The sequence below is a fragment of the Dermacentor variabilis genome, chromosome 2 (genome assembly GCF_050947875.1).
Source record: "Dermacentor variabilis isolate Ectoservices chromosome 2, ASM5094787v1, whole genome shotgun sequence".
NCBI lineage: Eukaryota > Metazoa > Arthropoda > Arachnida > Ixodida > Ixodidae > Dermacentor > Dermacentor variabilis.
This window is the reverse complement of record NC_134569.1, coordinates 103,803,882-103,831,560: the sequence shown is the minus strand read 5'-3', so window position 1 is coordinate 103,831,560 and position 27,679 is coordinate 103,803,882. Positions and strand designations below refer to the sequence as shown.

General features: G+C 48.6%; 1 protein-coding gene across 7 annotated transcripts in view; it reads left to right on the top strand.

Annotated features, from left to right (window-relative positions):
- Positions 1-27,679, top strand: part of dlg1 (MAGUK family member discs large 1) — a 717,696-nt gene that overhangs the window by 139,506 nt on the left and 550,511 nt on the right. For 6 of the 7 annotated variants that reach the window (XM_075681544.1, XM_075681545.1, XM_075681543.1 and 3 more), the window contains one exon: positions 3,213-3,332. In XM_075681544.1, the coding sequence (XP_075537659.1) occupies positions 3,213-3,332 (120 nt within the window). Of the gene's footprint in view, positions 1-3,212; positions 3,333-25,645; positions 25,773-27,679 lie in introns of those variants that run through there. The other variant, XM_075681549.1, reaches the window with a different exon arrangement.

The following is a 27,679-nucleotide window of genomic DNA, read 5'->3' as shown; positions in this document are numbered from 1 at the left end:
TTTTTGCAAAACCGCACACGAGCGGTTTTGCATTTCGCTGCAACCGAAGTGCCCGCGGCCACTGCGACCGCTATCGAACCGGGAATTGGGGAGTTCAGCAGCGATACGCCATAACCACAAAGCTAACGCGGCGGGTATATATACTGCGCGCTCACGGTCGCTGTTTACTGCGCAGCCAACCGTTTGTCATTCCAGTTCGCTTTTTGCCCAAGTAATTCAGATGCCAACATTGCGGTTCCGTCGAACAATTCCACTTTCCAATGCTGCTGCCTGACACGAGCGCGTTGTTGACGCGAAGGCTTCGCCTTTTCTCCGCCCAGCAGCGAATGTGTGTGTGGAGGGGGGTGGGGGGGGGGGTGGAGGAAGGAGTTTCACCTGCGTTGGCGGTGCTGCCTGCAGCAGCATCGCGGGTCAGCGGTTTCCCAAGCAAGCCCGTTCCACGCTCTCGCCATAGCAACGTCGGAACTCCTGATGCCCGTGCATCAGACACGAGAAATGGGTGGGTCGAGTTCGTCGTACCGGCTCCGCTGGCTAACACCACCGTCGGCCACTCGCCGCCGCCCGTGGGGCCACGGGTCTTCGCTGTTGTCCGACAGGGGATCGAGGCCTTTACCGTCAAGCTAAAGGAACGTGGCGCATGAAGGCGGAAGAAGGAAAAGGGTCGGTGGTCGTTGCGGCGGAAGCCTCGCGTGCGTGCGTGCGTGCTTGCGCGTGCCGCCGCTTTTCGCCGTGCGTGGCTCCCATCTTCCCGGGTCATCAGGCGCGGCCTGAGCGCGGCGCTGATCCATCTCGGGGGATTTGGCGGGCCCTCCCGTGCCGTCCCAGCGTGTTTATCATCGCGGACCAACGCCTCCCCTCTCTCTGCTCTGAGCCTTGCAATGCGGCGTCTGCGCCGACGATCGCCGAGCTCTTAGCATGCTGCTGCTGCTGCTGCCGCCGCCGGTGCTCCGGCGCTGCCATTCCCGCGGGCCGCATACGCGGGCGGAGCTCCTCCGCGTGTCTGTGTGCGCAAGGATCGCTTGCATTGCCTGCCGCGCTGCGTAGTGTGGCGTGGGAAGGCACTGAGAAGGAGACGCGCTCCGTAATACCTGCTGACTGGCTTTTTGCTGGCTGCCCAAGAAGCGCGATCTTTGGAGATTGGGGAAAATAAAAAAGGGCTGATTCTCAGTTTGCGTTGGAGATTTGGCGAAACTGGGAGTGGGCGGGGGGAAGGGGGGGGGGGGAGTGAGGCGTAGAACTGTCACTGAAGTGCACGGGAGCTCAGCAAACCCTCCAGTACTGGAGCCACTACTCGCATGGCACTAGCTTAGGAAGAGGAACGTTAATTTTGAAAGATGGGCAAGTTTCGGCTTTCTGTATCGGTTGAGTGCCGATGATCTCAGTATGTAGTATACTTTCAGGTGTGTTTTCTTTGCCTGTGTCTCTGTTCATTATTACCCGTGATGAAATAAAAGACAACGCATGCCCGTTGCAACGTTTGCTTTTATCACGTACGTCCTGATCGTTGCGCTAATCTGACTGCTATATGACTGCAGTGTGTTCAAAAATAGTCTTTGTGCGAGCTGTTGCATTTGAAGAGAGCGATACGTTGCCTCTTTGTGCTCTCATCTTCCTCGTGCTCGTTGCCGGGCGAACTTTGCTCGCCTTATTCGTCGTGTTCAGGCTTTTTACGCCTTTGCTAAGTGAGGTGTGAGATCGCCGAACGTCATCACTGTTAATCGTGTGAACATCGTCTTTCATCGAAGTTCGCGAGAGGCGTATAGCGAGGCATCGCATACGGTGGTGGTTTAATGATTCGGGCTTTGGCATAAGTAGGGGTCACAGTTCTTGGTTTGTATTTCCACAGGAAAATTAGCTTTTTTTTTTTCTGTGAGTCTATTTTTCCACAGCAACTTTCACTTGCTTCGAGGTTGGCCACCCTCGTCCCTCTATTTTTTCTTTTTTTTTTTTCAATATCTGGTTCACTAATTTTGTTGACGCTGGAACATGCTGTATGACTGTAGAGCCTGCTCTTCATCGTCCTAGTTGCATAGAATACGGGGAATAGCAAAATCCTCTTGAAGTCTAGCAAAGGCACAACTGCACCCGGCGATGGAGAAATTAGAAATCAGTGCACTTGATATTCGAACACAAATAGAATGGGTCTTGATGTACGTCCATCATTACGCAGGTACAATGTCCTAAAGTGGGGAAAAAACGAAAACAAAATTAGATACGACTTTGCTTAAGCGGCAATGTATACTTGCCCAGTTCATGCAGCACTAGGCTGGAGCGCGATGACCTTTAGGACCTATAGACTGCTCTCATACCCATCTTCGTACCGTCTACCACCGACGCTTTTTCGCAGTTTCGCCACAGCGTTAGGCGAAACGGACGCAAATAAGACTATATTTTCTTGGCCACGGAGAAAGGAAATAAACTAGGAGGGCGTATTAGGTCGCGCAGCCACCCTTGTCAAGCGAACTATCTGTGAAGTCATTGCCTTCGCTTCCTTCCTCGCAATGTCGGCCTAACACGGGGCCTCTTGACCTCTTTAGACTGGGCGTAGTGGTTGAGAATGTATGTTCCCGGTAGTGTTTAATCGATGCGGCACTTGTTCGGTCGCGCTGCCGCAGGTCTGCCTGCAGAGTGGGAACAATAGAACCTACCGCGTGCTCTGACGTGATGATCACGTGCTGGGCTCAAATTGGCCTCAGTCGTGCGGCGCAATAGTCCCTCCTGTATAGTGCTTATTTCCTTGCTCCATGGTTTTGGCGACATGCTGATCCGCGACCTTGGCCTTACCAGTCTCCTTGTATCGAGAGTGCATGTGCGCATGCATACGTATATAGGCTCGCAGCTGAACGCCGAACACTCTTAACTATTGGGTCAACTTGCTTTCGCTGACGCTTTTCGGCTAAAACCGGATTCCTGAAAAAAGAATTTGACTGCCCTTGTTCTTATCTCTTGTTTCCTCTCTTTATTTATTTATTGGTTCCAACCTGAAACGCTGCTTCCTAGGTATCAGGCTGCAATGAACACTTTGTGAGAAATATAACGCAATACAACGTTAATCTAAGCACTCAGTCCACCTTTATCTCCCTGATATATGCTGTGGGCGGCAGTTTGTCCGTGCATGTAGTTTCGTGCGCTTCACAAGCGTCCACTCTAGCATGTAGTGATTGAACTGACGTGACCGCTAACACACACCGTCTGTCTCTGTTTCTGCGCAGAAGTACCGGTACCCGGAGGAAGTGGACCTCCCCCCCACGTCGTCCCGGCTCAAGGACGTAGATGGCTTGGGCACCAGCGTCGACCACTACTCTTCCAGCGCCGTCGAATCGCCCAGGAAGGTGAGCAATCGTTGGGCGCGCTTTTCCTTTTCCCGAGTATGCGCTCAAACAGAAAACTCCTATATAGCAGGCCAGTGCACTCTACTTTGTGACGTCACACCACTTGGACCGAAATTTCGCTTGCCAAGCCCGGCGTGACGAAAGCGCTGATGTCAAAATCACCGCGGCTAACTTGGGAACGTTCCCGTTGGATTCTATGGCAGTTGGGCAAGGTAGCATGACGTCACGGGTCGATGTGCACCGGCCTTGTGCTGCTCGAAGCGGCTACGAGTCGTCGCTTAGGGCCTGGGCGAGCTGTCTCCGCGTTTCAGCTATCACGCTCCGAACGCCATTCAGAGTTCGGCGGGGACGTGTGCCTGGATCCGTCTCTGTCCTTTGGGCGGGCTGGATTCGGAACTGCCCTTTCGCACGTACAGCGCAGCTTTTTGGTACTGTCGTCATTGACACCGGTCGTGCAAAACGGCCACTTATCAGGATCCGGGCGTTTCCCGAGGATCAGTATGTGGAGGAACGCCTGTAGAGTTCGCACTTGGCGTCCTCGGTTTTGTTGCAGAGGTCGTCGTTTCTGTTGCGTTTCGCGTTCAACGGGGAATGCGCGATATCAGCCATCCATTCGTCGGTCGTCGTCAACTTTGGACTGATATAACCGGCCAGATGTGCTTGGCCTATGTCACGCGTTTTATTAGCAACGTATCGTTCTACAGGCTGTATTTTGAAGATCGCGCAGTCGTGGATGCACTGCCTCGCGGCATGTAACGCGCAAAGCGCATGCGCTAGCGTCCTGTTGCTCTTGCTGCCTGACTTGCGCGACGAAAATGTCAAAGAAGTACCCGACGTGTTGCCGGCACGATCTAAGAAGTGTCAGTAAATTTCTGCATCTTTAAATAAGCATGCCGGAAAGCAACTGCTGCAGCTGTTTCAGCACTTCTCGTTAACCTTATAAAGCGGCAGCTGTCAGTCAAGGAAAGAGAGAAAAAAAAGAAAGGGGGGTCCGGCGCGGCTTCCGAAAAGGCGTTCCAATAGGCCTGAGGAGCTTGTCACTCCGACTTTTGAAGCATGATGGACTCGGTCGAAAACTTGCTGGATGTGGTTCTTGTTACGACTGGTCGTACGTCGAATCGCACATGGAATCGTGTGGTGTATCTGCCGCTTTACGGTTTCTTCCCTGCTGTAAATTGTGTTGCTAGGAGTCCCCACCGAATGTTGCCAAATCCTTGATTAAAAGATCCAGGTTTCACCGCCCCAGCATGCTGCACAGGTGCACTTCGTAGTGTCACAAGTTTCGTGCAGATGACAGAGAAGGTCACCATTAAATCATCGCGGCAATTACTACAAAGTGCACAATGACGCAGAAAGGTCTGATGAGCCGCCGCAGCTGCTTTCACTGTGTTGTGTACTGCGAAGTACCGCCGGTGGTTCATTGGCGGTTACGTATATTTGAATGCGACTCACCGATGGCGTGGTGAGCATGGTGAGCGAGTTGAAAGGGTAGTGTGGGCTCTGCTTGTGGCAGCTCCATTATTCTGTGCCCATCATTAAGTAACCCATTGCTTAACTTTGTATATGTAGGCGAAGAATGCGTTAAAATATTAACCACATAAGCTATACTGTATGCTTTTCAACCTGCGTACGCTGGCTGACTACCAGAACCTGCAAAGACAACGGCTTCCTGAGGCCACCCTATAAAGAGTTCTTCTGATCAAACCTTTCTAATGCAAATCACGGGAACTATCAATTTTAGGAGCATCGTTCGGTTGCAGCTTCCTTTTCTTTTTTTAAATCTTTTTTTTTTTCCTACTGGGTAAGAGTGAGTGGGTAGCGCTATAACTGTTTAGAGACTCCGAAAGCCGGGAAACAGTCTATCTGTGTTGAATTCAAACAGTTCAACGACTGCCTGGCTATGTTCTGGCTATGCCAGCGAGATTTAATTAATGCAAACTGGGCGGAGACCTGCCGCTGACGGAAGCATTCGCCGCCCGTGTCCTTAATGACTCTTCGCCTCGGAAAGGCGGCAGCGTTCTTGGAAGAGCCCACACGACGATTGAAGTTTGCGTTTCTTTCTAACGGCAAAGGGCTTCTCTGCTGAGACCGCTGAAACTCCGCGCGCGTGGATTCCATCTTGAAATCGCTTTAGAGCACGTTTTCCTCGTTTTCCTTTCGTGCTCATGGGACCAGCGCATCGCGCATAATAACGATATATATATATTTCTTTGTTTGCTCCCTGTCCCTCTCTCGTTCGCACTCATTTCGGCGCCCTTAAGTGGTTATGCGTGATTTTTGTTTGGCAGGGGATGGGCTCCAGTGGTTGCAAATTGAGAATGTGCCAACTTAATGGTGGCAGCGTCGCGGACGCTCGCTGTGGGCGGTGCGCCAAGTATGTTTCTTTTATTTGATGTTTTAGTTACAGCGGAGCTGCGTTGTACGCTAGGTTCTGGCTATTTGTGTGCGTGGTCAAAAGATATGGCGGCCACCCCAGAGCTAAAAATGCTAAAGCATAAGGCGAAACTGTATCGCCGGTATGCCCCAGCTCCGCTTAATCGCGAGAAATGCGAAAACGTATTGTGATAAAAAATATCGTAATAAAGAAAGTAAAACCGGAATAGACGCTGTTCTGTATCTATAGCGGTTCGAGGTCGCGGGCTCTATAGGCAAACCACCGTAACCTTACCTTTGTTCCCTTTCACTTGTGCGATGGGTAGGCCGCGTGCGGTGCGGAGTGCGGAAGAACAGTGCACCTACGAAGAACACCGTCGCGAACAGAAGCGGGAATGTGCGCGGCGACGGCGGGCGGCACGTAATGCGGACGAAGATCGTGCCGCGAACGCCAAGCGTACGCACGTTTGGTTGAATCACCCCTACCGACTCTACTCCCGTCGTAATTGTGGGCGATTTAAACATGGAGGTGTCTCGGCCAGACGGAAAGTGGTTCGTGCCGTTTCTCTTGGGAAAGTTCGGCATTCAATTTTTTTTACGCAATCATCAGTGTGACCACGACGCGTCATCTGTCATCTATAGACCTCACAATGAGAGAGAGAGAGAGAGAGAGAGTGAGAGAGAGAGAGAGAGTGAGAGAGAGAGAGAGAGAGAGAGAGAGAGAGAGAGAGAGAGAGAGAGAGAGAGAGAGAGAGAGAGAGAGAGAGAGAGAGAGAGAGAGAGAGAGAGAGAGAGAGAGAGAGCGAGAGTACAACTTTTATTTCCATAATCTGGAAAGATTACCGGGTGTTGGTCACACCCTTTCGCTCATGCGCTGGAGATAACCTCGGTGCTGTGGAGGGAGGCAGCCTCCAGCGCAGCGTTGATGATATTCAATTGGGTATTACGGTCTGAGCGAGCCATGGTTGTCTCCCAGTTGCTTTCGTTCTTGATATTTAATGCATCCATTTTATTGGGGCATTGCCTTATAATAATTATGTGGAAGAGGTCTGCGATGCCACCGCAAAGGTTGCAGGGGGGATCGTAGATCACCTGTTATATTCTGCGCCTAGAGGCTGGCGTTGGAAATATGCGCGTTTTCAGTATCCTCCATACCCATTCCTCTTTTTTATAGAATTGTTTACGTCATTGTGGATATTTTTTTTCTGCCGAGTTTTTAGTGCTCGGTGATTTCGTTGTAGCTGAGTAGCCGTACTGGCGGATTTTCGCCCGATTCATCATCGTCTCCGCTTAGTCATCTGACCCGGTATGTCAGTCCTCGGTCGAGGGCGTCGGCAGATTCGTTGCCGGGGAGATGTGAATGTGCGGGGGCCCATTTCAGAACGTTTCTAACATTTGTGGGTATTGAATTTAGCAGTCTAAGTGCCTTTATGCATATTATGCCTCTTGCATAAATAATGATCGCTGTCTTTGAATCACTGATAATTGTTGTCTCACCTTCTATATTGAGGGCTAGGGCAATGCGCATTCCTCCACTTCTTCTATAGGATATCACACGGAATGGTGGCTGTGACTTTGGTGTCCTCGGGGAAATTGGTGGCCACTGCCACTGCGGCTTTTCTGCCATTGACCAGGCAGCGTCCGCGTATAGTACCCGTCTATCGTCTTTGTATGTTCTGTGAAGAGCTTTTGCTCTTTCTCTTCTTGTTTCCGGGTGATATATCGGTTGCATGTTTTTAGGGAATTGGGGAATGATGAGCCTGTCCCTGATTTCATTCGGGATGATGTCACATTCGTCTTTCCCTGCTATGGGAAGCTTGATCTTTAGTTTATGAAGGATGTATCTACCTGTGTCCGACTGTTTTGGTCTTGTGTATTGAGCTGTGGTATGTGATTCTATGAGCTCTCCTAAATCATTGTGTAACCCCAGCGCCAGTAATCTCTCGGTGCTGGTGGTGACCGGTAGGTCAAGGCCTTGCTTGTAAATTTTTAGGATGAGTCCATTCATCTTGTTCATCTCATCTTTGTGCCATTTGATGTGGATGATTTGATGGCGCTTCGTATACTGTTCGGCTAATTGCGAAAGACTCGATTAGCCTCAATGCGTTGCTCTCGTTCATGCGCCGGTGTGTATTTGCCACCCTCATAACCATTCTTGTGATTTGTGTCGTCTTCGCTTCAATTTTTTATTGGTTTTCCCGCTGTGGCCTTTTTCCGCAATATGTAGACTAAAAACCCGGATTTCTTTAACTGCGGCTATTTTGCCTTCCGCCAATCTTAATTTGTATATCCGGTCTGTCTTTGCGACTCTTCCGGCCCCTAGAAAGGGGTCCATAAAAGATAATTTCTAATTTTTCTGGAGAGCATGCCAGGCCTTTAGTTTCGGCCCAGCGTTCTGCCGTTGTTGCCGCTTTTTGCAGCATGGCCTCCGTCTCTTCGTCACCCAACAGGCGATGTCGTCGGCATACAGACTATATTTTAGGTCGGTTAACTGGCCTAATTGCTTTGTCAGACTAATCATAACTGCGTTGATTAAGAAAGGAGAGAGTAATGTCCCTTGTGGAGTTCTTGTCGCTCCCAGCTCTGTTTGCTCAGGGTGGAAGCATCCCAGGTGTAGGGTTGCCCTCCTTTCCCTGAGGAAGTCACTGGCGTACTCGAAGGTTCTCTCACTGACTCCTAGGTCGGCTTAGAACATTATCGAAGGCTTTCTTTAGGTCTAATCCCGTTATGGCTTTTGTGTACGTTGTGTTGGATCCTGGGTTTAGCATTTGTTGTGTTAGCTGCAGCAGCACGTCTTGTGTAGAGAGCTTTGGTCTGAAGCGTGGCATGACCACGTGCTCCACCAACTTTCCTGGACACGAGATTAAGGAGATGGGCCTTGCGTTATCGAGTGATAGTTTCTTATTGGGCACAGGAACAGAAACCGCTGACTGCACGTTGATGCGTTGATTGCACGTGTTCGAGATGCGAGTTCCCCGGAGAGGTACCAGTATAGCCTTGGCTCAGGTAGCCTGCTGCGTTCTTGCTCAGAGCACAATGCGACAGATTCGATCCCCGGACTTGAGGGTCGCATGGCAGGAGGGAACGGGAGGCGACGTCTGTCTATACGGTGGGGCGCGTCCAGATTTCGGTGCACGTTAAAAAAAACAAAAACAAAAGAAAAGCCGTAAACGATGGACGTAAGTCTGCGCACGTCCTCTACGTCGTCTCTCGTGTAGCGTGTCGAGGCGCAGCTTTCGCTACGTAAGAATGGAATTAATGCAATGCGAAAATCCTCCAGGGAATGTCGTCGTGTGTCGACGTACGGTGTCGCCGGGCCCCGTTATCTCGGCTGTCTCGCGGTGACTGTCGCCAGCCGAGGGCATGCGGCGGAAAGGCCGGATCTCTGCCTCATGTCATGCGTATTCCTCTCGCGATTTTCCGCCCTTCCCCCGCTTCCGCTTCGGTATATGTGTGTGCGTGCTTGTGCGTGTGCGTGTTTTAAAGGATTGAAAGTAAGCACTATAGGAGTCGCTGAGTGGGTTAGCTTGTTTTCTTTGGGAGTCTAAGAAGGAGAGGTCATTGCGGTTTGGAATGAAAGGATCATTCTCACCTTTGAAGCCCTTAGCTTTGGCTTCTTGTATCAAGCGCCGCACGTCAGCGAAACTACGTATATGGACGAGCTGCACTTTTGTAAAAGGGGGATCTCTGCCGCATTGCGGAAAGCAGCGCGTAGTTAGCGCGTAACTCAAATGAGCTGAGCTAATTTGCCTACATCAGCATCAAAGGTGGCACCGCAGCGTCTTCGCGATTTCACATTTAGGTACAGCTATTTTGGTTGGATTACGATTAATTAATCGCTAATAATTAATTCGTTATATATTATAGGTAATTTTATCAAGTGCTTCTCACTGCTTAGTCATCTTCTTATGACGTCCCTTGCTGCTGCGTTTTGTTCCGAGTCACAAGCGTGCGCTTTATATTTCGCTTTCAGGTTCCCAGATCGGTTACGTTTCAAGTTCATCACGTGTGCGTAGTGAATGCAGTAAATGCTACATGGTTCGCGCAAGAATGTGACAAACAATTAAAATAACAAGAACGTGAGGCTCACTGCTCGTCGCTTCTGTTTGCACTGCATCACGTTAAGGCGCCGAGCCGATGGAAATCCGCAGCAAAGGAAAACGAGCAAGGCCGTCAGCGCTGCTACCCGCCAGCAATCTGGCAAACGAGCGTTTTCTTTACTCGTAATTCACGAGGGACAAATTGAGTCGCCAGTAGCTTACAAAGCAATTGGGCAGCTCGCATGCTAGTTCACTTTTTATTCCGGAAGGCAGTCAGTCCGCCGCGAGCAAATCGCGGCGATCTTTGTCGCTGTAATTGCGTGTCCTCCTAATCCCTCCCTAAACTTGCGCCGTTGTCTAAATTGATCTTCGGCTCTCCGCGCTTGAGAATCAGCGAAACGTTCCCTCTCGCACTTGGGAACGCGCTTGTCCCTTCACGTGGCGCCATCTGTTGGAAAAGTAGCAAGACTGGCGCCGCTCGCGTAGCACGCGCTTCCGCCGGTGGCGTTGTGCATCTTCGGTACGCTAAGCCCGACGGCGACGCTGCTACTTATGCACTTTTTCAGAAACACACGCATACGCACGCCCGCCCGTCCGCAAGCCTGCCCGTGTGTAGCCATTGGAGAGTTGAGCCGTGATGATTAGTCACGCAAGGGAAGGTAACGATTCACATTTATGAACCGTTATAAGATTGCAGATGCCGCTGCCTCACTTCCAGCAATCCTTCACTTCGCCACCTTCTACTCCGCTGCATTGGAACCTGTGGAGGTGCTCGCCCTAACTGCATAGACAGTTATTCTGCTTTCTAACAACCGGTAATTGAAAAAAAAAAGTTTGCTTTTGGTAGACACTCTCAACTACCGTAATACGTATAAATTTGGCTGCGGGTGTTTTGGAGATTCGAGCTGGCTTGTACACGCCACATATGCTATCACGCAGCGCTCGGGGCTGTGGTAAGCTGATCGCCGAGTTGGATAACTAAGATGTGAGAGGGCCGCATTATTCACAAAAACGCCGAAGTTAGCTTACAGAGAGCAGCCTTTGCTTTTCAACTTGCTTTCATGAGACCTTGTTGCGACGACCAAGGAATCGATGACGGGAAGCTGTCTTCATTTTACCGACTTCATAGTCGCCTTCTGTAAATACTAAGGCTGTGCAAATATTGGAAATTTTGAATTCATGTCGTGTATTGCTTGCTTTTCGATACGCATCCCGTTCGAGTTCTGGCTATTCGACATTCTGAAATATCCGTTTCTCTTCAAATGTAAGGGCTAACGACACTTCTGGAGTCTTGAGGAAGAGAGGTCGACGCAGGTGAGTTCTGTTCTGAATGCTTCTGCTGCAGGAGAGTCGACAACAGAAAACAGTTGTTTGTTTCGCATTTACATGCTCCTCAATTGATCGGACGTACTCCTTGTTTACAATATTTTACAATATTCAATTTACAATTACATTTACAATTACAATTTACAATAGGCAGCGAGGCACTGGAAGTCGTAAGGGAATACATCTACTTAGGGCAGGTAGTGACGGCGGATCCGGATCATGAGACGGAAATAATCAGAAGAATAAGAATGGGCTGGGGTGCGTTTGGCAGGCATTCTCAGATCATGAACAGCAGGTTGCCATTATCCCTCAAGAGAAAAGTATATAATAGCTGTGTCTTACCAGTACTCACATACGGGGCAGAAACCTGGAGACTTACGAAAAGGGTTCTACTCAAATTGAGGACGACGCAACGAGCCATGGAATGAAGAATGATAGGTGTAACGTTAAGGGATAAGAAAAGAGCAGATTGGGTGAGGGAACAAACGCGAGTTATTGACATCTTAGTTGAAATCAAGAAAAAGAAATGGGCATGGGCAGGACATGTAATGAAGAGGGAAGATAACCGATGGTCATTAAGGGTTACGGACTGGACCCCAAGGGAAGGGAAGCGTAGCAGGGGGCGGCAGAAAGTTAGGTGGGCGGATGAAATTAAGATGTTTGCAGGCAAGGCATGACCACAATTAGTACATGACCGGCGTAGTTGGAGAAGTATGGGAGAGGCCTTTGCCCTGCAGTGGGCGTAACCAGGCTGATGATGATGATGATGATGATGATGATGATGATGATTACTCCTTGTTACATCACAAGAGCACAAAGGCGTTAATTGGACGTTTGCCACATGTCAAACCACCATCCTTCCTATTCAGACGTCAACGCAGCGTGGACACCGACGGTTGAAGGGTCCTATAAAGGGCGCTCACCCCACCATTACCTCGAAACCTGAGCTAAGGATGAAAAGGAGGGAACCCCGACAAGGAATTGAGAGGCGCAGTTAATTAGACATCTGCGACGAGTCAAACCACCGCCCATCCCTCAGCACTTATCCAGCCGTCAACGCAGCGTGGACACCGGCTGTTGCAGGGTTCCACTAAAGGCCCTCACCCCGCCCTTTATTTTACCTGGCAGCCTGAGCGAAGAAATAAAAAGGGGGGGGGGGGGAATAACGGCGACAGAACTGGGGGTCGCCGGTTGCTTTCTTTGCCCTGATTCCAAACCAGTCTCTTCAGGGCAGAGTTACGGCGGGTTAATGCGAGCATGGGCGTGGTATCGCCACGAAGTCAACGATGGTTATTTTTCTGCTGGGCAGTCTTCAGATTCCCTAGTTGACTCCCGTAGGGAATACGGCGGTATTAAAAGGACACACTTTTCGAGAGTGAACGGAGGCTCCTTATGTGAACTTGGACGTTTAACTTGCTCCTGCATGGAGTGGGCTTCCGTACTGGAGCCGTGTAACTAAGCTAAATAAACAGTTTCCTTGATTTTATACAACCTGACGTAGTAGTCGAGGAGCTTGGTGGATTCCATGCCCTGAACGCCACCATAGCCGCAACGTCCTGTGATCATCAGCGTTTCATGCGTGTACAAAATAATGTAAAAGAAAAGTCTCTCTCTCTCTCTCTCTCTCTCTCTCTCTCTCTCTCTCTCTCTCTCTCTCTCTCTCTCTCCTTTTTTTTTTTTACCGTGCGAACTCTTCACGAACTTTAAATTTCGTTTTGGTTAGAAATGATAAAATATTCCCTATGGGTTCTCTATTTCTAAGGCCACATTTTTTTTTCTCGAATTCGATTAGGAAATTTCGCTGTTCGAACACTCCTAGTAAATACGGAACAGTGATTAAGAGAAACATGGTTAGCTTGACGCTTTCAATCCGCCCGTTATCTCCGAACACAGGCGCGGCGACGCCTATGAGCCCGTCTACATAATGCGCGGTTTCGCGCCGAAATATTTCAAAACTCCTCCGGCGCCTCCTCGTGTCGGAAAGCCCAAGGTATGGTGGCCACCACCGTAGCCAGGGGAGCGAGGCACCCTGAGGAGAGCTAAGAGCTAGGGCGCCGGAGGGGAGCGCGCTCATCGAGGCACCCTACTAAGGAGCAGACAGGGAGCGCCACGCGCCGGAGTCGACTGTAAGCACTACGCGATCTCTGTGCGAGAGCTTGCCGCTGGTCGGCGCTGTTGCGGCAGCGTGTTCCGGCTGGGCTGCAGCAGTTGCACTCGTCCGTGTGCGGTCTTTACAGCACTGGCCTCTGCTTATTCAGGCCGTGTCTTTCATCTCTATTACACATTCTTTTGATTACAACATGTGAAAATAGGCAGCGCTGGTTAGGCCCATACCCATATGCTAGTAGTGGGTGTAATAAACTAGAATGTGTAGGTACGAGCACCATTTTGTGTTTACAAAGCAAGAAAGTACGCAAGAAATCAATCTCTGCTGAGATAATATAAATAAATTCGGATAAACAGGAAGCGGGAATCAGAATAAGGCAGTACGCAAAAGGAAAAGAAAGAAAGAAATGCGTGATAATGCAGTTAGCGTAGCCTACAACGTAATGCTACATACTCTGCAAGTACAAAATAAGAAAATACAATTATGACATAATAAAAATAATGTTATACACGCCAATGACAGTTGTAGTGGATAAAAATACCTTTAAAAATGGTATGCAAGGTAACCCTGAGCGAAGCAACGATGTGTGCGAGCCTTTAAGTTTGGCCGCTTTTCTGTAGCAGTGCCCTTCAATATTTATTTGTTTCTTTTACGTGACGTGGTATCTTGTTCCAGACCATCACTTTTGTACATCGTAATCTGTGGATGACAACAAAAGAACACAATCGGGCGTAATGAACCCTTAATTATACCAAAGATACGTGTTCCGCATGTTTCTTTCCCGGTTGAGCAAATATTCTAGTTGATGTCCACCATTGCCGTTCCTCCTCGCCGCCTCTCTGTAGGGGCGCTACGTTCGCGGCGAAATCGTCCACCGAACTCGCTAATAGAGAGTTTTAGTTTAGGGGACGCAAGCGGCTTGCGTACGCAGGAACTAAGGGCGACGGTACTGCGCATGCGCAGAGCCAGACGTAGGGGTCTGCGCATGCGCAGTAGCGTGGCCCCTATCTCTTGCGTACACAAGCCGCTTGCGTCCCCTAAACTAAAACTCTCTATTATTTCTCTGCTGTTGCGCTCATTGCATGCGCTCGTGCGGCTGAGTCACACTGAATGTTTCTGTAAAGTTAGGTTCTCTGTTTGTTCTCCTTATTCGTTCTCCTCATCTTTGATGACTTTCTCTTTATTTATTTATTTATTTCATTTCCTTTTCGCTTGTTTTATATTTGTGAAAACTTTTTCTTTTTTGGACGGCTTATATTTACTGAATACTTCACGCACTGTATCGCGCGAAGCTTTTGTACATATCTTTCTTTTTTTTTTTTTTTTGTAACGACTCTTGAGTCTAACCGTGTTGTGGTAATGCGACACTCTTGACTCAAGAGGGAACGTGGACCGACGGTTCGCCACCATGCATGCAATTCGAGATAGGTGGCGTGTTGGCATGTGTTGCCACAACAAGCAGCGGTGTAGCCAACGAGATCGACGTTATGCGCATTGTAGAGAAGAACTTGTACTATAATACGTGGTGGTTTCCTCTATGAGAGCTTGCTGATGTCGCAGTAAATGAATGAAGAAGTGCCGGAGGAATCGCTAAACTGCATTTTTTTTTTTTGCATTATGTCAGCGTTTGAGCACCGCAGCTTAGATAGTAGCATAGTTTATTACACTGACGCTTTAAGAACGACTGCGGCAAGCCTCTAAAATAAACTATCTATATATGCAGGGTGTTTTTCTTTTCTTTTTTGTTCTGCAACAAATTTCTTAAAGATTGCCTATATAGTGGATAGCACAATTCTAGCCCTTGATCATAATTACGCGATGAGACGGCCGTTACTTCTACGAGAAATCAAATGTTCAATTGAATTAACTCACATAATTACGCCAAATAACATTTTATTTATTTACTTTACGCCACATATTCTAATCTGCCAGTTATAGCCGCTCAGTTCGCACGGCGTATCCACTTGGAAATAATTATCTGGACAGCACCATTTCCGAGATATTAATTTTCAAAGTGTCCGACGAAATGAATTGGGGTTCCATTTTCTTTTTTAAGGAACAGCTGTTCTATGCATTGAAGCACCAAAGTAACTGGCATACGCACCAACGCATTTAGACGGACACTTTGAAAATTAATATCTCGCAACTGGTGCTGTCCGGAGAATTCATTATAAGTGGATACGCCGTGCGCACTCAGCTGCTGCAGATCGTAGATTTATATATGTGCTGTAATGTAGTTAATTAGAAAATTAATTAGTGTAATTAAGTTAATTATTCAATATATTATTTTGATTTCTCATAGAAGTAATGGCTGCCTCATCAAGTAATGTAAATTTAGAACAAGGGCTAGAATTGCGCTATCAGCCAGGAGGCAATATTTAAAAAAATTGGTGCAGCTAAAGATAGTCATTGCCCCTATGTTTTATTAGCCAAAATAAGGTACATAAAGGTAATAAGAAATATACGTACTATTCTGTGTACCTTACCCTAATTTTTCGCATAGTCCCCATGTCCCCACACTGGTTCAGACATTTGTCCCATTGCAGCACTAAATTTGAAAGGCCCCTGTGCTATGTTGTCGGTCAGCGACGCACGCGGCCTCCTCGAACGCTCATTGCGATGCAAGTCTTCACGGCCTTTTGCGAACTCACAACACCAGCACCTCACCTTTCTTAAAGTGAAACACCTTTCCCCATAGGTGGGCTGCATTTCACCGTTGATTTCGATGGCCGTTCGGCTGCTGAGCACGAGGTCGCGGGATCGAATCCCGGCCACGGCGGCCGCATTTCGATGGGGGCGAAATGCGAAAACACCTGTGTGCTTAGATTTAGGTGCACGTTAAAGAACCCCAGGTGGTCAAAATTTCCGGAGTCCTCCACTACGGCGTGCCTCATAATCAGAAAGTGGTTTTGGCACGTAAAACCCCAAATATTATTATTATTATTATTGTCGATGGCCGTTCGTCCCTTGCTCCACAGAAAACGAATCACACTTCGTTGCTCGTGTACGCCGCGGACGTGTGAAGCACAACCGCCATTTTCCACAACTGACAGCTGCGCCGTGCCGCGGATTTGCCGGCAAATGTGGCCGGTCCAGAAACGTACACCGCAAAGAATGGCTGTGTTGACTTCGCATTTACAGCCGTTATCTGGCTTAAAAATAGCGGCAAAGACTTTCTGATTGTATATATATAATCAGAAAGTCTTCCAGGAGGTCAGTTATATTGCACTCCAGGCACCAGTGAACCGATTCGACTTATATACGCGAAGCTTATTGACTCCCTTCGCGGCCGTGCACAGCTCTCTATCGAGCCGTCCAACTTCCCGACTCTTGCCAGCGACTTGGCCCAATTCCAGAAAGCAGATAACTGCTCAGTCAAACGATTCAGCGAGACATCGCCCTGTCGTAATATTCTAGTTTTTTTTTTCTCTCCCTTTTCTTTCTGGTATGGGTTGCGCATTTCGCTCAAAGGACGGCAGTGGGGGAGCTCCGGCTTTTGCAACGTCCGCGACCCCCTCCCCGCCTGGCGAGTTCCGCCGACAAACAGTATTAAGGAGCCGTTTACGTGGGCGAACAATGCGGCCCGAGAAGGAGAACGGCAGAAAAGAAACGCTGCAGGGGCGCCGTATAAGCTACGCAGCTGCTGTCATCGGTGAGCGGCGGTCGCCGCGGGAAACCCATCTGGCGGCGTTCGTTTGTCCTACGCTAATGACGGCGGAAAAAAAAAAAAATAGAACTCTTGACTTATAGCTTCTCTGTATACGCTTCTCACAGTCAATGCCCCGCAGGATATTTCGCCACGACCTCGCATTGCGGTCTTCACTTCTTCTTCTTCTTCTTCTTCTTCTTCTTCTTCTTCTTCTTCTTCTTCTTCTTCTTCTTCTTCTTCTTCTTCTGCTTCTTCTTCTTCTTCCGTTTCCAAGTTTGAACTGGCGCAGCACGGTTCCACCGTGGTTGGGCTCGCGCTGCCCGCGGACAGCCTGTCTCGGTCGTTACTTCTAGACTCGTCGCGAAAGGAGGGAGGGAGGGAGGGAAGTAGTGCTCCTAATGTGAGTTCCCTTATCCGTGTGCGCTTTGAGTGAGTTTGGGAAGCCGTCTGTGGAAAGTCGGATGTCATCCGGAGAGATTGGGGCGTCGCGACGCGTCAGGCGTGGCATCCAGCCGTGCGGGATAGCGAGTTGCGGCCATTTATTCGGCAGCTTGGGGACACCCTATATAGTACGGATGTGTTCGCGGACACAGCTTCTTCTTCTTCCTTTCGTTTTATTAAATGGGTGCCTGAGCATAGAGCGATGGGCCAGTACAAATTGCTTCGGAGTTAGATCCGACGGGCCGATCTCTGGTTTGGGATCGAAAAATGCGCTGCTCGGCTCATGGACGGGACGACGCTAAATGACACGTCACGCCGATTTGTGGAGCCGATGTTTTACGTTAACCGATAGAGCTTTGCGGCAATAATCTTGATGGGAGAGGCCTTGTTTATGCAATACAAACTTGTCACAGCGGTACGCTTTAAAAGACGTCTATATCTGATTGGTTTCTTTAAATGAAATACTTCTTATGGCCTGTGAGTGGCATCCTGTGACAACCACGCGGCCAGTTTTATTGTTTTGGCCGCTCACGCGGTCGTTCATGGTTCGATATCGACCCTAGTTCAGGGCGAAATTTTCATCAACGGCGAAGCTTATATTTTGCAGGAAAACTTTGCTGGTTCCCCTTTTTTAGGGTTCTACTACGTTTTCGTGGGTTTCATTGTTCTTTTCTCGCTTTATTTTATTTCGACAGCTATTATATGGACACTCCAAGCGAATTTTCGCCGTCTTCTTCGCCGTCGGTGTTGTGGCAGGGCTGTGCATATATTTAAGTTTATGTATTCTATTTGCCTATCCATGCCGTATATGCAGGGTATATTGCTACAGTGTTCAGTCGCTGAAGTTGTTCGTACCAAGCCTCACGTTCTTGGCCGAAATTATTCATCAGGATTTCGAGAATGGCAGCCCACAAACAAATGTCATGGAAACATAACATTCGCAGCGCGAGCCTTCTGTCTTAAATATTGTCAGACTATTGAATAATAAAAGTGCAAAACAATATCAGTGCTCAAATCTGAAAGTGATGTAATTTTTCTGGCGCGGCTCTTGCGTGGGGGGGTGGGGGGCAGCGTAGGGGCGCATGTGCGATGTCATTACAGTCCCTACGCTGCGTTTCAGCGCTTTTAATATATATATATATATATATATATATATATATATATATATATATATATATATATATATATAAACTCGATAGCGTTAAGGTTTTAGAAAAAGTTTATTTCAACAAAACATGATACGAACACCGAGTCACAATGACGGGACAATTCTACCAGGACGATAACATATACTAAGTACGAAGCATTGTCTACATGGCACGTTTTGAAAGAAGTGTCCGAGTCCACACTCTCTAACATATAACCACATAGACCCACGGAAACGCACAGCTACACATAAACTAATTGTGGCATTACACAAAATGATATTCAATACTTACATTGTACACAGTGGTTATGCACAATATAATGTGATTTAGTTTTGCAACGATGCTATGAGATGTGTATATACAAAGATGATCATGCATACGGGAGCACACGGAAATCACGGGCGCTTACATGCATGTCTATTCAGGGAATACTCCTGATATATAGCCTCGCTATAAGAACTAGGCTGGTCGAAAGTTAAGCCATACGCGTCCATCAGCCACTGACAGGAAACGGCATGACCACTGTCGAAGGATATCCTCATCCCCAAGAAAGAAGAACTCCTCTGACAAAAACGACAGCAGCTCAAAGTAGAGCCTCTCCAGAAGTGAAACTAGAGCGCGGCGACGATGTCCCGCGGCAACTGCCTCGCACCGGTTGTGTGTTTAGAAAAAGTATTTTTACAAGAGACGATACGAACGCTGAGTCACAATCACGGCACAGTTCCACCAGGACGACAACGTATGCAAAAATCGAAGCATTGTACACACCGGTTAGCCCGTGTCGCAGAAAATCCGGTGTCGGCGTCGGACGTCGTTTCGGCGAAAAGATTTTCGAACCACCCACGCCCAGGATGTGACGCAAGGAACTTACTGAAATTGAATTTTTCAAGCTTAAATATGTGAAAAAATCGTAAACGACGACTTCCACATAGTCTACAAATATGATAGCTCATGGATTGTAATTTGACTATACGAGAAAACATAATTCTGTTATGCGAAAACTCCAAGAAACCCCTTTTCCGGCGTTTATACGTTTCACAAACCAGCCGCGGCGTCCGCCATTGCGCGCGCCGGCGCGCGGGTGTCTCGGGGGCCACGGAGCGGCGCTCCCGGTTCCATGCAATACCTCCAGCTGGCGCTCGCCTCCGTCGCATCCAGGCCCACGCAACAGGCCGCGTTTCTGCAGCAAAGTCCGCCTTCGTGCATAGCGTTCGCCGCCAGCGTTTACCGTTAAACATTACGGTTACATACGCTCCAATTGCCGGGTAGCGGGAGGAGCAGTCAGGGATCTTTCAATGCTATCGCGTTCCACTCTTAAAGGCGAAGCTTAAGCGTCCTCCAAATTTTTTACAACACCGTGCGAGAAGTCGAAGCGCAACCCTAAACCTTGCTGTCCCACTCACTGCTTCGGCCATCGCTGCAAACTGCTTTTGCTTTCTTTTTCTTTGTCTCTCCGGTATTATTGTGCCTTTCTGTCGTTCTTTGTGGGGGAGTGTTCTCCGTATTTTTTTATTTTATTTCTTTTTTTGTTCCCTTTGTGAGGTTGATTAAAATCAATGCGACGTGGCTGCCCCCCTACACCCTCTTCTCTGTTCACGGTTACGACAGCTAGGCGGAATGATTCTCGCCGCTGTTGGCTCGAGTCTTGTTGGTGAAATCCTTTTGTGCGCAAGCGCGTTGTCGCTTTCGCGGTCAGGTTTCCATTCCGCGAAATGATTTTATTGCTTCTCGAGGGGATTGGCTACCCCGTGCGCGCTCTTTCTTTGATGGCATCGGCAAGACCAGTTCGTTTTTGCCTCTGCATGGAGTACACTGCAGCGTACAAATGACAGAAAGACATAGAAAAAAGGAAAACAGAGTAAGGGGGACGAAAGGGGAAGACGAAATGTTACCGAATTAGGGCGAATTGTGCGTAGGCTGAGCAGAGGACAGAAACCAACTTTGAGGCTTTCAGAGTTAGACACCTTTAGCTCTTGCAGGGTGGAGGGTGGTCGACATGTTTTGAGACCGGCAGTGCAGGACAGGAGGAAACGTGCGGCTGGAATTTTGTGCGCGTTTGTGTTCTAACGCGTACGTTATATATAGTCTCGACTTTAGCCCGGGTGGCATTTATTGGGAATTCCACATGTATGTAGCTGAACCCTTCAAAGAGAAAGGCGACAGAAGTTTATTAAATTCCAGCGTCCACGCTGGTTTTGTTTGCTGTTGTATTTATTGTTTTGCGCGACATAGTTTATTGTTTTTGTAGCAGTAGGTCTGCCGACAGCGGTTGTGGTTTAGAAGCCATGATGCGAGTTTGCCTGTAGTGCACGCAAGTGCGCTTTGACAAAGCAGGTGGTCGAGGTCCGTTGTAACTTCTTTCTCGCACGGATCCAGCTGGACGCAGTTGCTGCTGTTGCAAGCGTGTTTTCCGAAGTTACGGCGTTAGAAGCCCTTTGTGTTTGAGAATTTTCGCAACCCTGTAGCGTACGTCTGAACCCCGTGTGAAATTATTAATTCGAGCGTACTTTCTAGCGAAATATGAAACACTTCGAGAGCGTTTGAGGATTGTACCACACAAACACGGACTCGGGAAGTGAACGCGCGCGCTTTGGGCGCTCTACGATATGGCGTTTGTTATGTTTTGCAGCCTGCGTGCGCGGCTAGTTTGGTGATTACGTGCTTATGCCGACACAAGCATATTTGCACGCATTAATCTTCGTTTTTGACATATTGGTCATGACTGAAAGTGACCTGTTCGTTAGGCTATAGCGACTGTGAATGCAGGAAGGATGAGATATCGTCTTCATCTAACATTAATAGGTTTCGGCAAACCACATCGCGTACGGAATCTTGATAATCTGACGTCGTGATAACATTACTCTGCTAATATTCTGCAAGAAAAGTTTGGCACATCCATGCACGCGCTGTGACAGTAGATCCTATGCGAAGCTCCCTGTATACGTGACACATACCGGACACACCACCACGTGACACACCAGGACAAGCTGGGGAGCCTGTCTGGCGGGTCTGTTAACACGGTCGACGCGCACTTGCGCACCATAATTGGAAGACGTTGACGAGCGGTTGCGCTCCGAGAACTTGAGCGATGCTGAGAAATGGCCCGTATCTAACAATGGTGCCTCAGAGCTCCAGCTGTCACAAGAAAAGAAGAGGAGGAAGTGGCGCGTGGCGCACGCGGTGAGCGTTTCAAAGAGCTGGCTGACTCTGGAACGAGAGAAGTATGCGTGTGGCAGTAACCTAGTGGTCAGAGCGCTGGACTCCCGCGCTCGACGCGCTGGTTGAAATGAACCGGCGCTCAGACGGTACTTTATATTTAAGAGCCATCCCGTTTTGAAATAAATGGTTTACAGTTGAAACTCGATTTAACGAAGTGGCGACCACGTTCGAAACATTTCGTTAAGTCGGGAAGTTCGTAAAATCGAGAAAGGGATAGTTCGGTCCTTCGAAATCTAGAATTGTAACGTAGCGACACCCAAAAACTACCGCGACATTGCAGTTGCCGATAATCCACGCCTTCGCGTGTGAAAAGTTCGCAAGGGGTGTCCGAATTGCTTTTGTGTGAAACTGAAAAAAAAAGAAGAAATAACACACCGCGGCTTCTGGAGAGAACTGCGAATTTGGTATTTTGCAGTGAAAAAACTCATGATCTTCGCCTGCGTGTGCTTCACCAGCACTGGGTGGGCGTACACACTTCTCACAGCCCACAGGCGCTTGCAATGCGTCCTCGGTTACCTCGTGTGCCCGAGTGAACTGCCTCAAGAGATCAAGAGTTTGGAGCGGGCACAGGATTTTTGGGGTCTTCCGCGTCGTCCACATTTTCCGACTGCTGTGGTGCTCCAGCGACGATTTCGGGGACACCTTCGTTATCTAAGGCCTCCGTTGTGTCCTCGTCTGCGTTGGCACAAAGAAAGTCTTCGAGGCCCAAGTCTGCAACCACCTCGTCCAGCTGGCGAAGCTCTTCTCAGGAACTGGACGCTGTCTCCTCGTGATCATGTTGGGGATTCTCAGAGTCCGACGCAGCAGCTTCGGCAGTTGTTGCTTTGAATACGGCATGTGTGGTGTAATTGACGATGGTCGAGTGCGTTGTTAGCCTTCACGATGCTGCCACTATCTCGATCGCCATAAAAATGTCGATCTTCGTCTCCCGCTTCAGCTCCAAGTTCAAGGGACACGAAAGAGAAAAATGATTTCTTCTGCATTAGTAAATTACCTATCTAGGACACCAGAAACACCACTCTTAGTACGATAAGACACTTGGTAAGCCAGAAAAAGCGCAAGAACGCAAGATGGGTGGCGACGCCTCCTTCAAGTTCCCGTACCTGGTCGCTGTGACGTCATGGATTCTGATGGCATCTTCTACGGCCTAGTTAATTATATAGCGGTACAGATTGACTACATTTTGTTCTAAAGGAACCATATATTAAACATGGCTAGTTTGGCGAACCTTTACTCAGCCAACGAAGCCCAAATGCGAAAACATACTTTGGAATCCCTGACCTCACACTGACCTACAGGCATCGGGGTTTCGGCGCGAAATTCAAATACTGATGCTTCGACCTCCATTTCCTCATCCAATAATCAAACTATTATTTTGAAATGGCTGCCTGCAGTGTTCTCAAACAATGCTTTGTTATTGTAAACTGATTTGTTGTTTCGCTTTTATGTCCCTGTAAGCAGGAGCTTGCCTATCACCACGAGCTTTTAGGCGCACCTCGTTAAAAACTTCGTTAAGTCGGGCTGGGTGGCCAAGTTAGCCTAGATAATTCGGGTTGATGACAACATTGCGCCCTATGTGTATCTGCCGGGGAATGGGAATGTCTTCGGTAGATCGGGAACTCCTTAAAATCGGGTTTCGTTAGTTCGAGTTCATTCATTTATTCATTAAAGCGAGGCGAAACGGGAACCTACCTACCTACTAGCCGCAAAGTGCCTAGAATGAGGCAGACAATGCTTCTCATGAAAAGTGTATCGCATTTGCAGCTTGTTAATTGCGTGAGGGCGAACACAACGCGCGCAGAGGCGACGGACAGCCATTCTTGTTCGCTCGTGCGCACACAAATATTTCTGCCTCGTGCTAAGTATACTCGATGAGCAAGTAGTGTTTCCCAGACCATATACTGTGCGTGCGAAATGATTTGGCGGAAATATCGCTATGAGCCGACTCAACGCATTTGGGCAGAACGTTCCGGTGCTAATAATCGGTTCAAGGTGGCGCACTTTTGAATGTTGCACTTTACTTCTCGCGGGGTCGTAGGTGCACATGTCAGCGCTTGAGATCACGGCTCAACATGGCGACATTTGCTTCGGCCCGGCGCTGCAAGTCGACGTTATCTCCGTCCTCTCCTTACGGATCACTTCATACGCACACGCGCAGGGAGTTTGTACGAATGCTTGTACTGTTTAGCTAGGATTAAGCAAAAGGGAAAAAAAAGAGGGAAAGAAAAACATAATAATCTTGACAAGCCTGAGAAACAGTTATGCCAATGCTGCTGGAAAATCCTAGCGATGATAAAGCACCGTAAGCGGAAAATACATGGAAACGCGCAGATCGCTATATGCTCGGCCGACACTAAAAAACGGGAATTGCTTGAAGGAACCTCGTTTTATCTCTAGGCCATTTGACATTTTCATGATGCGACATGGCATGACATTGACATAACGTGACATTTGACGTGACATTCCCGGCTGTTATTCTTAATAATGTTGTTATTTTTTTTGTAAATGAATATTGTAGGCGCCGAAACCTCACGAAAAAAAAAAGAAATACTGAAAATCCTCGAAGTGCCCTAACTGATTTAATATTGTAGCCTCATTCCGTTAAGTTAGCTCCTTATTCAGTGAAAGGTAATGCGCCAGTCTGAAACTCTCTAAGCATCAAGGAGCATCGTGTTCGAAAACAGGTGAAGATTCAACGTGGGGAAAGGATCGCGCGGGAGTAGCGGGAAATCCGTGATGACATATTGACATGACGGGCGCCGCACTTTGACCCGAAATTGCGATGGAAAACTTTGGTCTCCATTTCGTTCGGGTGATAAGCAGTGCCTTGCCGACCAAAAATTGAGAATTTGGGTGTAGTAATAAATCATTCGACATTGACCTTAGTGCTTGCAGTTTATATATTTGAATGAATGAATGAATGAACGAATTAATTAATTAATTAATTAATTAATTCATTAATGTGTGGTTTTTATTGGCGCAAGGGCAAGGTATGGCCAAAAAAGCGCCAGTCATATATCTGAACCTTCGTAATATAGGGAATGCGAGACGAGGGGAAGGCTCATTGTAGTATTCGCTTGTTGTGAGCTTGGCACAGCTTTCGAAATCTACTCTGAATTCGGATTGAGTCGGAGCTGGAAAAAACATCATCATTGTCTATAGACGTGACCGTTATTTCGTGCAAACCAAAATGGCTTGAGGACTCGGGCTTTACCTCGATTTTACTCTTCGCAATGACGAAGGATTCTGACTGGCTTTACCTCGATTTTACTCTTCGCCCTAACGAAGGATTCTGAGGTGCTGTAGATCGACTCCTACTATCGTTGATTGAGTTGTGAAGGCACCATCGGCGCTGGACTTGTGGCATGGTATACATGGTATACATGGTATACATGGTATACATGGTATACATAGATAATGGCACGGTAAACATCGTCGAATGTTTTGGGACTCGCTGCTTCATCTTGGCGCATCTGAAGAATGTGCCGCCTTGTGTCATGCAAATATCGGCGTGATATTTCGTTCAACGGAAGGGACATGTCAGTGAGAAAAATAATGGACGGCTATGTAAATCTTTCTCTCTCGCGCGCACGCACACATGCACCCAAAAAGATGTTTATATTTTCTGAGATACTATCGTCCGTAAAAGGGTGCGCGGGGGGTCCGCACTCACATGGCTGGAATTTTCCGGGCGCATGAGGGAAAAAACACAAAAGGAAGGATGCGAGTATAGCGGCGGGTGTGCCCGCGTTAACGGCCTTGCCCCCCCCAGGGATTCAGTTGTCAGCCACAAGCGTGTCGCGTGTCCGCATACTGAGCGGCATACCTGCAGCGCACATGCCAAGAATGCTGTGATGCGAGTCCGCTCGGTTCGCAAACGCACACGCACGCGAAAGAGAGAGAGAGAGAGAGAGCCAGTTGTTTTCGTGGGGAGAGTGAGAGAGAGAGGCGGGGGGCATTTGGCTCTGTAATGCTCCGTTGAGGGAATAGTGTTTCAGCGAATCGCTTGCCCACCCGACTAGCTTCTTCGTTGCCTCATCACCCTACCTCCTCCCTACGTGCTCCGTAGCGAGTTTGGATCTTGGTGGGCGGGTTATGGTGCCTCGTGGGACTGGCCAATTACTGTGCGCGAAGAAGGTAGGCTCTCTCTTTCTCTCTCTTTTTTTTTGTGTGTGTGCTGTGGCTCGGTTATGTGCTTACGCGGTGCGATGAGATGGGATTGCGTCGGTGCATTTGGGCCTTGAGGAGGGGGAGGGGGGCGGGAGCTTACTGCGGACGATGGGAACGGCTGCTGGTTGGGAATGGGTGCCAACGAGTTCTCCCCATTGGCTGTCGATGGGCCTGCTCGTTTATATTGTATTGCATCGAGGCGAGAAGGTCTGCGGCATTCGCGTGCGCCTTTTACTTGCAGACACGAACGTGCGAGGTCTCCTGCGAGCTTCTTCGTGTGTGCGCCGATTGAGCTACGAAAGCCGCCATAACCAGAGTGTGAGATTACTTTTCCTGTAGTACTTTTTTTTTATGGTAGTGAATTTTATAACCCCTAGCGAACTATGTGTTATTCTACAGCGTGAACATAAAATTCGCTTTCATTCTCGGAAGCTGAGCACGTTTCCCCTGTAGCGGAGTCCTAGGAGAAATGAGGTCGCGCCTGCGGGTCCGGAATGGTAGTCGCGACGTGTTTACATCGCACACGTACGCAACAGAGGCGCTTAGCGTTAGTCTCAGTCGCGACGTGTTTGCATTGCCTGAGATTTCTTGCCAGTTGCGCCAGTTGTGGGACGTTCTTGTGGCCTTCGATTTCGAGAGTCGTTCTTTCGAGAATGCACTGTTAAATGTGCTGCCGGTAGTATCACTCTCAAGACCGATATGCGGGCAATATGGACCAGGCACAGGAGTTATTGGTTTAGTGAGCGGTCTTAGGAAGCCAGTGCAGTTTTTGTAAAGCAGGTGGCAGTTTCGCTTGCTCATCATGATCGCCCTACGAACACCCGTTGTACATCGCGCAACAATTTCGTTGTCATAAGAGCGATTTTGCTGACATTGTTGCAAAAGAGGTTTATTTTGTGTTCAGTAGTGGTGGTCGCCCAACATTGACTAAGTCATCAGACAGAGGGGGGGGGGGGGAAGAGAGGAAGAAAGAAAAAGACAGAGAAAATACCAGTAGGAGGTTAACCAGGTTTCGCCTGGTTTGCTACCCAGCACTAGTGGAGCAGGAGGAAGCGGGCAGAAAAGGAAGAAAAACGAAGAAAAGAAAACAAAAACGGAGAAGGAAAGGAATCGCAGACGATGTTCGCGAACACGCAGCAGTGTTTATCGCGCAATCAAAAGCGGTCGCAAATCCCAGTCGTCTTCAAAAACTACAACAATATTGTCATGGGCCCTGTTAGATACGGGACCTTTTCCTGAGCCTCCTTCGAGTTCACCAGACCACATCGAATCGTGCCACACCTAAGTAAGGAACGCAGAAGCAGATCTACCACGTTCCCGAGGCGCAGCACGTCCAAACAAGTTGACGTCCCCCACCTCGTGCGCCGCATCTGGAGCTATTCACTGTTAGACTCTTCCCGAAAGTGTAGCGAGAGCCTGGCACTGTTCCAGGTAACGTGGGTCCCGAGGCAAGACGGCTGTAATGCACCGTGAAGCGCCTGGCAGCAATCCCCCCATCCGCCTTTTTGAAGGCAGTTGCAGACCGGGAAGGCAGTACCGCAGACAAATAATCCCTCGGACAATTTGAGCCCAAGGAGTGACCCTCTGAGGCGAATGTGACGTACACTCGCACGGGCGCCTACCATTGGCCGAAAATGACGCCACCTGAGCGGGCTCGCCGATTGGCCGAACGTGACGTGACTTCGAGACACCGAAGGGGTTAAAAGCCAGAGACAGGGATTCTTTCATTCATCTCTTTCGAGCTTCTTGCCACGGGCCGCAGCGTCCGAGTTGCTGCCAGCCCGTAATGACGTTATGATTGTTAATTTCTGTGTACTCTCACTGTAAATAATGTAAATAAACCTCCAGTTTTCATGACAAAGCCCTTCTCAACT